Source organism: Phalaenopsis equestris, unplaced genomic scaffold (genome assembly GCF_001263595.1).
Source record: "Phalaenopsis equestris unplaced genomic scaffold, ASM126359v1 Scaffold000428, whole genome shotgun sequence".
Classification (NCBI taxonomy): domain Eukaryota; kingdom Viridiplantae; phylum Streptophyta; class Magnoliopsida; order Asparagales; family Orchidaceae; genus Phalaenopsis; species Phalaenopsis equestris.
Window position 1 is genome coordinate 5088077 of NW_018164869.1, and position 12039 is coordinate 5100115.

At 34.3% G+C, this 12039-nt stretch overlaps 1 protein-coding gene across 1 annotated transcript in view; it reads left to right on the top strand.

Annotated features, from left to right (window-relative positions):
• LOC110027528 (probable mannitol dehydrogenase) overlaps positions 1-10993 on the top strand; it is a 33950-nt gene extending 22957 nt beyond the window's left edge. Inside the window, exons 3-5 of the mRNA XM_020729002.1 lie at positions 8743-9256; positions 10195-10348; positions 10517-10993. Coding sequence (XP_020584661.1) covers positions 8743-9256; positions 10195-10348; positions 10517-10713 — 865 coding nt within the window. The 3' untranslated portion in view covers positions 10714-10993. The remainder of the gene's footprint in view (positions 1-8742; positions 9257-10194; positions 10349-10516) is intronic.
• Positions 10994-12039: the final 1046 nt, after the last annotated feature.

A 12039-nucleotide genomic window follows, 5' to 3' on the forward strand; every position in this document is an offset into this window, starting at 1 on the left:
CAACAGTCATATGACTGAAAAAAAGGGATCTTGGTTCATACATATAAAAATCCATAGCAACATATATGTCATCCAAAAGAGCTCCTAAGGTCATATATCTCATCATAGACCTCAAAAAAAAAAAAAAAAGCAAGAAAAAAATTAAATTAACCCCAAGTTGCCTAAGAGGGCATTCATGTAGAAAAAAATACATGCAGAAAGATTAAAAAAATAATTTGCACCAAATTAAAATTTCATATGAACATTAAGTGTTTTCACAACACATTATACATTAATAAAGAAAAAGTGGCATACAACATCTTTTCACCCATTAGTTATTGTATTTGTAATTTGCTCTCTCAATTTTATCATCTCCCCACACTTTCCCCATCCTGTGTACAAGACGCAGGTAAATCACTTTCAGCTTGTGATATAAACCTCCCTAAATGATATTAATGTGTTATAGTAGAGACATGTGATTGATCTTCATATGCACTATTAAAATCAATTTAACTATGTGAAGAATTCTGATGAATGTAATTGTGGAGAGCCATGACAACGATTACAATCTTCATTTGTTTGTTGAAAGGATATGTGAGCATATCTTGTATGATAACCCATTTTATTTTCTAAAACCCAAATGTTCTCTCAATAACACCACATAAAGATGAGTGCCTCTAGTTAAATATCTCATTTATGATCCGAGCTATGTTATTGGCTCTTTCAAAATTATGAATGTGATATTTTGTATCAGGAAAGATTTGAGATACCCTCTTTGTAACAAATATCCAAAATCAACCAAATAATGTTTCCCAGTTATAAATATAATCATTAGTGTTGTATTGAAATAATTATTTCATTTATTCATATTCAAGCAAATCTAGAGGAGGCTTTGGAAAGTTGTATTTATGAGTTTGCGTAATAAATTTATAGATGCGACTATCGTGTGCGCTGCCTTCCGAACAAGCCATTATAAAAGTGAAACACATATTCAAATGTACACTGGTTTGAATAAAACTTTGAATGTCTTAGGATGAGGCCACCAATAAGTAGCATCTTGGACAAACCAAAATTCAAAACTGCATTCATAGTGTTTCCACCATTGACTAGGAACTTGTTTCTTTTATCATAACAGGTGGCATAGGAAGAAAAGATGATTATCTTTTCCAATTCTCCCAAGAAACCAGAGTATAAAAGAAAAACCGGAGCATAAAAGAAGAATCTCATCACCCTTAAAGGTTAATCCGAATTTTCTTCTTCATTATAGGATAAAATATGACAGTCCTAGACATGCTCAAATTATTTCCTTCAAGCGCACTTGCTTTTTCAATTACTATATTTTTCTTAAGACGCGAGAAAGCCATATGCCCTATTTGGCAGTAAGAATTAAAGGGCTGTCAAACTTGGGCTTTTCTCTTGCTGAGTGGAGCATTGTTAGAAATCAGAAATTTGGCATGGGATTGATCTGGGTTACTTGCTAGTTAATTATTTGGAAATGAACATGCAAAGACTTGACCAGATCTACTAGGATTAGATGTTCCAATAACACTTTTTAGGAAGGAACCACTCAAAGCACCACAAATCATAAACTATAACCCCAAAATTCATTTCAAAGCAAGTTCATAGACAAAGCCCACAAACCACAAAGAGCAACCCCACAAGTTCATAGATAGAGGCCACAAACTACAAAAAGAAACCCCACCAAAATAGATTCATCAAACATATAAATTAGGTTCCCCCATTCATCAAAAATATTTCACATAGGTATTCACCATCAATGAGCATACACAGAGCAACCCAATCAAGACAGAGAGCAACCCATCCGAGACAGAGAGCAAACCACAAAGTGCAACTTAACCGAGACAGAGCATGAAACACAATGAGCGACCCCACCAACATAGAGACAACAAACCACAAAGCCGTAAAAAAATCTCTCCAAACAACTTTTGTGGAAAAATAAAGGCAATCACAAAATAAAGAAATGTCATTCTTCCAATATAGCAATTTCACCAAACAACTTTACAAAAAAACAATTTGAAAGGATTTGGGTGTTTGTGCCAACCACAAATCGCAAAAAACAAAGTCACCGAGAGACTACAAACTATTGAGAGGAAGCCTTTTTAACTGAAAGGATAGAGTGTATCAGAGGACGAAGGAAAGTATATGAAGAAAGCATCAGGAATCACTTGCCACAAGTAGCAGAGGGCGAAGGAAAGCAAAGGAAGAAAATACTCTAGGCAGCAAACCGAAGGAATAAATAGATATGCGCCGCGGGGCCAGGCAAGGCAACCAAGTAGTATCGAAGGAACGAAAAATTGGAACGCGGTCACAGGCTGGCGTTCAATAATGAGGGGTGCGTTTAAATAAACACACCCACACTGCATAAAACAAACTCACTAAAGTGCGTTTTCGTGCCGCACCGCAACAAAAAGTAGCCCCAAACACACCTTAAGAGTCTGTATGGGACAACTACAACTATTTGAAGAAGCAGTTGTGAAACTGCTGCCAGGATAAGTTGTTATAACTTGTTTGGATAGTTTAGTTGTGAAACTGTTATGTTGTAGCTCTTTCTGAAATGAAACTATAATTTTATTGCAGAATGTAGTTGTACGTGCACAGTTTCAAAAATAATTAAAATAGAACACCAAAATTAAACTTCAAAATATTACAAATAAAAAGTCAGAAGTCTTAAATATTACATTAAAAGCTATATATCATTTAACATTGATAAATAACACAAAATATAATTAAAATAAGAAGAAGTAATATTATTATAATATTAGTCTTCATGTCCAAACGATCAAGACTTTTTGGAGAATTTTCTCTCCAAAGCTACTTTCCACACTCTGTCGCTATCTTAAATGGACTTCTCATAGTTCTCAACCTATCTAAAATAACATAATCATCAAGCTTTATGTTTCTGAGACACCTATAAAATTTTCTTCCACAGCTTACATCTCATCGAGACATGCATAATAACATTGCATATCACACTTATAGTGCACAATTCTAGAGCTAGTGAAATTTCTTGAACTCACATTTCTTGATAATGTATAGTTTAAGGCTAAATTTATGTTTAAATGAAAAAGTAGAAGAATTAAATGCAAAACTGATATAATGAGATTGTTACAAAAATAATCTAGGATCAGTGTCAATGTAAAGAAAGAAAGTGCACAGTTTCAGAAACAATTTAAACAAAACACCAAAACTAAACTTCAAAATATTACAAAAAGTCAAAAGTCTTAAATATTACATCAGAAGTTATACATCACTTAACACAAATAAATAACACTAATTATAATTAAAAAAAAGCAATTAATATTACTATAATATTATTCTTTATGTCCAACCGATGAAGCTTTGTAGAGAATTTTCTTTCTAACGCTACTTTCCATAATTTGCTGCTATCTTATGGACTCCTTACAGTTCTCAACCCATCTTAAATATTCATAATCATCAAACTTTCTATTTCTGAGACACCTATAAAATCTTCTCCCATAGCTAGCTTCTCTTCGAGACATATATGCACAACATTGCATATCACAGTTGCAGTACACAATTCTAGAGCTAGTGAAATATATTGAACTAAGTCCTTGATAATGCATAGTTTAAGCTTAAATTTATGTTAAAATGAGAAAGTAGAAGAAAAAACATACATTAAATGTAAAATTGATATAATGGGATTGTTGCAAAAATAATATGGGCTCAAAGTCAATGTAAAGAGAGGAAAAATCTTTCATCATAACAAGGAAGTGGACCTATAAAGGGGATCTTGGTTGTTTTAAAACCTTTAATACCAAAATAAGACATCGTAAAGCATAGCTGTAGTAAGGTCATGCAAAAAACTCCTTGGTTCATACGACTCATCATAAACCTCATAGAAAAACAAACTCACTGTTGCTCAGGAGGCCATTCAGGTGCGAGCAAACTAATGTGTTCATAACACTGAAAAAAAACAAAAAATAAAAAACAAAAAACATAGCCACGGTTGACCAATAGGCCATCCAAGTAGGAGCAATCTCAACATGCTTATAACAATGAAAAAGAAAATAAAAAAACAACCCACAGTTGTATAGGTGGCCATCCAAGTGGGAGCAAACTCAGCATGTTCATAACAATGAAATAATTTTTAAAAAACCCATGGTTTCCCAACAAGCCATCCATGTAGGAGCAAACATTTAATTTAAATCCTCATTTCTATGAAGTAAAACAAAAACCAATGTGAGCAAAACCAGTCGTACATTCAAACTTCATTACATAAACCTCTCAAGCAAAACAACTAATGACACAAAGAAAAGTGGTATTGATCCTCACAACACTCATAGCGACAAAGCATCCACAAATTGATCTCGTAGCATGATCTTCTCATTTGCACCCTCCCCATTTTGACACTGGTTCTTTTAAAGTTTGACTAAATTTTGGCATAATCCGTCCTATTAAACTCATGTGTCTCGAGAGGTTCATATTTTTGTCTTCGTTAAGTACATTGAATTATTTATTATTATGCGACAAATGTCTTCTCATGTAATTATGTAAGATCATTGTTGCTCTGATTATTTTAACTTGTTTCTCGAAAGAATAGTATGACATTTCTCATAAATAGCTCACTTTTTTTTCAAAACACCAAAAGTTCTCTCAATCACCCCACGTAAGGAGGTGCTTCATGAAACCTCTTTGTGTTGGGCATCCCGTATTGACAACATAATACTTCCTCGAGTATGCATTAAAATTATGTAAAAAATTATTTTTTCATAACAACCTTATTTACATCTTACCTAGAAGTGCCATTGGAAAATTATAGTTTAGATTACGTGTGATAAATTTAAATATGCGACTATCATGGACACTCCCTTTCCATTCAGCCATGACAAAATTGAAACACATGTTGAAGTCACATGTTGCCATGATAGTTTGAGTTGGTGGACCACATCAAATAATATGTGACACATTTTTGCCTTTAGGAACATGAGTATCAACACATGTTCCATGATAGCTCGAATGCAATTCTGTTTAAAATATATAATATTTATTATTGAATTATTTATTTAACCACAAATAACAATAAAATTGAGATATATAAGGGTATGTAAAATAATAACATGTATCGAGAGTCATGTGAAATCTCTTGTTGGATTGTATGATTTGTTAAATTTATAGGTCATATCACCTCCACCAATAAGCTAACCAATGCTTTAAGCCTACAACAAAATACCTACTAATTGTTTTAGTTGAATGTTGGAACCCCTCCCATACTGCCCTTGTTGACTCATTATGAGATAATATATGTAAAATGATTTCTAGAACTTTTCTGCTCGTTGTCCTGGAAGAACCACAGAGACCATGGTTGGTTTCCAACACTTGCAAAAGTTCAACAAAGATTTTTTGTGACATGCGAAACATACTGTAAAATCTCCTTGAATGCCCTTCTAATATGACGAAGTTATACATGGTGTCTTACATAAAAATGACTCATTATATGCATTCAATAAACACACCGCAACAATAATGATATTAGGTCGTCGCTCTTCTTCTTTCACATTTGTATATGCATTCATAAACAAGTAATGCCACAGACATAATTAAATAATAAGGTACAAACCATAATGTTCATAGTTCTCAACAACAAATCAAGGACTAACGCCGTGTACAAAAACATATAAAGTTGAAGCATGATCACTTTGGAAGAAACGACGGAGGTAGTGAACCGTCTTTCATGGACATTGATATAACAATCTCTCTTAATAGGCACTTCAAGAATTTTTGTTGCAAAAGTTAAATGGGCATTTCATTAAAAGTTTAGGAGTTTGATCAACACACTGGAATAGCATCATGTATCAACTGTGGTGCCTTTACTACACTGGAGGAGCTCATGCTCGTGCATATAGAGACAAGTTGTGAAATTTATTCTCGAATATGTCCAGTTGATATCATTTTTCCCCTTCATCGTGTACTGATGAAGATAGCTTGTTTAAAAGAAGTACTACTAGGTTTTGATGACAATTCAACAGGATCATCCGAGCTGCCTTCATCTTCACGGGTTTGACTTTCATTTATTAAGCTTTCAATAACTTGAGGGCTTGAGTCCAAGAATGAACTCCTGTGACAACAAGTTCTCCAAACAATACATCGAGCTTTTCTTCCAATTCAGGATCTATACCAACAAATCTAATTTTGTTTGTTTCAGAAAAAAATCTATAATGATGCATAATGAGTGTGAATATTAGGTACTCATGCAAATATATTGAAAAGGAAAATTGATAAGTTTTACCTCTTATCTTTTCTTTTCACCCCTCGACAGAGGCATCAATATTCTTTTCAATTGCGTCTTAGCCTAGCCGAGTTGCACCTTGTTTTAACTTCTTGCACACCTTCCAATCCTTCCAAGCCATCCCATTTATTTTTTAACTAAGCTCTATCATGTTCTCGCCTAGTTGATTCCTTAAATTGTTTGATTATATTTTGCCACCCCTTTTTATTGAAATGTGTGGTAGGCTAATTGCTCACCTCAATCTCTTTCAAGCATATATCACAAAATATAATCTCAATATCTATCTTCCAAGTTGCACTTGTATCATCTTTAAATTTTCCCATCACGAAACTATGTTATATGAATGGATTAATTACATTGTCACGTACATAACAATCATTAAAGTGCTATGACTTTCATTGAAAAAAGGATAATTAATACGACAAAAGAAGAGGCATTTGCTCTTCACCTAATAATGCCAACAATTTGTTTGCTGATGGATTACATGCATGCCACTCAATACCTAATTTCTTACATATATAACACCTAGACGTCAAATAACCAATGCATGAAAAGTGTATTTCACTTTTTAAACTTGAAAGTGATAGTATTTTTAATATGATATGGAAGTAGAGAAGATTTGAGTGCTATGTATGTAAATCCCCCGAGATTTAAATAAACATAGATATAAAATACATTTACAACTACTTAAACCAACAAAAACAAAATTCTAAAGCAATGCTAATGTGAGAAAAAAAGGAGATCAACAACTGCCCATCCAAAGCAAAGTGAGAATCATTCATCACTTAACTTTCACTAATGCCCGAGCATATGAAATTTTCGGATATACCAAACAATTCTGATATGTTTACATTTGAAACACCAAAAAATACCACACAACTTCAAACCATAAACTCATGTAAGACACTCATGCAAGACATTCATATAGCTAACATTGCATCTTCCCCATCCATGAATTATAGGTAACACTAATTGCTGTATAGAGAAGATCATTTCAATAATACATCCTCTCCATCTCAACATTCAAATAGTCTCATTTTCGGATATACCACACAACTATGATGTATTTACATATGAAACAATTAAAAGTACCACACCCTTTCTTCATTAGAAAATCATCTCAACAATGATATGCGAGCAAAGAAGGAGATAAAAAACTGCTCATCTACAGAAAATGAGACTTTCACTAATGCTTAAATAGATGGAATTTTCGAACTTATCACATAATTATAATGACATATGAAACACCTAAAAATACCACACACCTTCAAACCAGACACTCATGTAAGACATTCTCTAAGAATTATAGGAAACATTAAATGGTGAATAAAAATGGCTTAACCATGAAATGCATTCTAAGAACATACTCCCCATCCAACGACAGAAATTCATAAGGGGATCATACCATGATCACCATAGCAGCAAAAAAATCAAAACACAATCCAAGAAGATCATACCACGATCACAGAAAGATGGAAAGAAAGATCCAGACCACAATCATAGAAAGACAGAAAAAAAAAAAAAAACAATAAGACAATCCAAATTGAACAAATTCCTCCACACCGTCAGCCCAACGCCGTGTCATAAGCATTCTAGGTAACATCAAATACTCAAGAGAAACAAAAAGCCCAAATTTCATAGCAACGGCTCAAAACCAGAAGTTCCAGTGGAAATGATCCCCAAAGACCCCAACCGAGCTATTCGCATGAAGCAATGAGAGTAAAATAGAGAGAGAGTGAGAGCGACAGAGGATCATTTAGGGTTTTACTCACCAGTAGCCGAGTGAAAAAAATGAGAGCAAGAATAGATATCAACCACAACCTTGCGTAAAGAGAACGAAGCTTGCAGAAGAAACTATGGCCCTATTTGATCCTATTTCCGAGATAAAGTCGAGGAATAAGTAAAGATGGGAATGGGTGAGCTGAGCAGAAAAAAGCCTGAACTGCGGAACAGAGCCCTCCACAGAATGCTTCCCTCTTTTGCGTGTCGTGATTGGGAGCCTACCACGCCACTGCTGCACCTGCAACACGCAAGCCAAACGGGCTGATGGTGCGTTTCATGAAAGCACCGTCATGACAAAGCCATGCCAAATAGCACCTAAGTTTTTCTAACTTTGATTTATTAGAATAGCTCCTATTATCTAAACCCATGGTTATTTTACGAGAAAACTATTGGGATTACTAATAAATATACCCCATTTCCTTGATTAACATTTAAGTGCAGTAAGCAATGTTCTGGCTTTTAGATTTACAGGGTAACGTGCATACTTCCTACTTTTGTGAAGTGATTTTACTGAAAATTGTTATATATCATTTTTTGACTATGATACTGCTCTACTCATTGAAAAATGATGATTTCTCCTAAGAATTGTCATCTCATCCAAACAAAATCATGAAAGTTTAATAATTTTCTTCACGTTTACTTGCAAAAGAACTGGACCAGTCCTTTATTCTCCTCTATTCACTGAATCTTCTTAACCAAATGTTTTCTTTTAGGCATGAGATTGTGGGAATAGTGACCGCAGCTGGGCCGAAGGTCCAAAAGTTCAAAATTGGGGACAAAGCTGGCGTAGGATACATGGTTGGCTCCTGCAACGAATGCGGCAATTGCACGGAAGGCCATGAGAACTACTGCCTGAAAGCCATCCCAACCTCAAATGGTATTCTACCAGACGGGAAAAGCACATATGGTGGCTTCTCTGATATCCTCGTTGTGAATGAAGCTTTCGCAGTCGTTCTGCCTGAGAACATGCTACTGGACAAAACAGGTCCACTATTATGCGCCGGGGTCACAGTTTACACCCCAATGAAGCGGTTTGGACTCGATGTGCCCGGCAAGCATTTGGGTGTGGTTGGGCTTGGGGGACTCGGTCACCTGGCCGTGAAGTTTGGGAAGGCTTTTGGTATGAAAGTTACAGTGATTAGTACTTCTTTGAGAAAGGAGAAGGAAGCAATTGAAAGGTTGGGAGCAGACTCGTTCTTGGTGAGCAGTGATGACAATCAAATGAAGGTATTATTGATGTTTATGGATTTATTTTTAGTTATAACTTGTAAATTGTGGTTTGAGCAGGTGTGCAGTTAAAATGAAGAAGGATTACATAAAAACTGTAGACGAGGATATGATTTTCAAGATTTAAGATCGTGCAGTTAAAATGAAGAAGTGCATTTATATTATATGAACACAAATGTTGGTTCATAAAGAAGTTAAAAGAGCCTCATAGATAATCTGAATGGGTGTGATGGAAGAAGAACGCTACGATGGATTGTTGCAAAATTAGAACAGATAGATTGTGAAATGATTATTATAGAGTTTTGGCAGGAGCAAATCAACTTAATATTAGAAAATCGATTTGTGAGTGATATCGGCATTCAAATTGAAACATCAAAGTTCCAACAAATAATAGGAGGCGATAAAAGTCTAAAGGCGACACGAACATAACTCTTGTAAAAAGATTTGCTAAAAATAAATTTAACTACTCAAACAACACTTGAGTCAATTAAAATGAAGAATGTAGATTCATAAGACCAAACTCAAATCGTTGAGAGAAGCCTAATGTTGACTTGAACCTCAATTTATGTTCCTAAACTTCAAACTCAGAATATTTTTTAGTCTTAAACATTAGGAAAGTCATTTTTTTTGTAGTACATTATTCTTGAAGAGAAGTTTCAAAATGGTCCAAGGGTCATTTTTGTCCTAGAATCTATGAAAGTGTCAATTTAGTCTTCATATTCTTTTAATGAGAGCTTAAATAGTTCTCACCGGAGGCTATTTTAGCGCATAGTAAAAGAGTTTGGAGACTATTTGACACTTCTATAGACTTTGGGATTATAATGGCCCCATGTAAATAGTCATGGGACTATTTTGACACTTTTTGCTTATTATATTTATATTCCAAAAGCCACTAATTCTCCTCATCTGAATCTTCCATGATTCCTTCGATGCTACAGACTGCAATTAGCACACTGGATGGTATCATCGACACAGTTTCTGCACACCATGCAATCACCCCATTGATCCTCTTGCTGAAAACATATGGGAAGCTGATTTTGGTTGGTGGCCCAAATAAGCCCCTCGATCTTCATGCTTACTCTGTGATACAGGGCAAGTATATGTTTCTTTTCTATTAGCATATTTTCTGCAAATTAATTTGGTCGCATTAGCTTCTTTGAAAGCTAAAAAATAGCTTTTATGTATGTTTGGGAAATTTACACACATACCACAATTCTTATGTCTTTACATATCTAAAACCTAAAAGTTTGACTCTTGCAGGTGGTAAGATTGTGGCTGGAAACCTCATTGGTGGAATAAAAGACACGCAAGAGATGGTGAATTTTGCTGCAGAGAAAAATATAACTGCAGATGTGGAGGTGGTTCCTATGGATTATGTCAACACGGCCTTCGAACGTCTTGCCAAAGGAGACGTGAGATACAGGTTCGTTGTTGACGTGGCAAACTCTCTAAATTGATATATATATATATTTCACCTAAGTTTTATTGGAATTTCAAGTACTTGAGCTTGCATGTGATTGAAGAAATGAAGGTTCTGAAATCTTTTAAAGATTTGGAACTTGGGTTTTAAAAGTGTGGAGTAAATATGCCCATTATGCGTCTAATCACTGAGGACTATGATGGTAAGCTTCATTTGAAACTTTGTTGATTTGGGTATTATTCTGCTATTAATTTGTGTTAATGAATTAGTATTGTGCTATGTTGTATGAAATAATGTAATTTTGAGTTGTGGCTGAATTGCACCATCCATGGGTGGTATTTCTCCATCATAAGGGACTATCTAATAATGAATTTAAATCTAATTTAAGTTAAATCTTATCAGATAAAAAAAATGAGAAGTTTAGGCGGTGTTTGATAGCATAATTTAAATAGGATTTAGTCATGTATTTAGCCTAAATCCAACCAAACATTGAAAAAAAAAAGGAAAATTAAATCCAATGCTTTGTTAAAATGAATTTTTTCGCGTTCCGTCTTTTCTTTGTGTTCTGTCTCTTTTTTGATGTAAATTCGGGTTTAATAAATCGGATTTTGAGATAGATTTAATAGTTTCTTTCTATCGTCACGTTATTGGTAGTTAATTTTCAGAAAGTATGTGGAAATTAATTTCAGAATTTTAATTATATTTGAAAGTATATTTTTAAATTTAAAACGATCAAATGTGCTCTAAGGGAATTTTCGTCTGCTATGTTTGAAGAACAATTCTTAAGCTAAATCACAAACTTTTGATCCTCTCTTTTAATTAAACTCTGCTCTCTGATCAGTTAGCTTACATATTTTTGTAATGTATCCAATAATTACATACCTATACTTTTGTGCACGTGCAATTGCAATATTATTGCTTCATTATTTAAGCATATCTAATATTTTTTTTTGTGTTAGTATGATATATTTTTTTATTGATTTATGTTGAACTTAGATTTGTCTTTGGATCACACCCTGGAATAGAAGGGACACATTGAAGAGGAGAGAGGGAGAGCTCATGAGAAAAAGAGAAGTCCTGAATTTCTATTAAAATTTCTTAGTAAAATTAAAACAAAGTTTCACCTTCATATCTTCCAGTATCTCCTATTTATAGGAGTCAAATTATCTCTTTTTTGTGGAGAAGCGTTACACTATTCAAAATTAAAGAAATTTGTGTCGTAAGGATTTTCTAGTGGGATCATATATAATTATTGCTTCTCCTAAGCCATGGAACTCATACTCCCCACAGGACATCGAGAGTTGCCCCCTTTAATTTTGCCTGAGTTGTCTGGCTCTAGCTTTGAGTTGCATGGTTGTGAGAC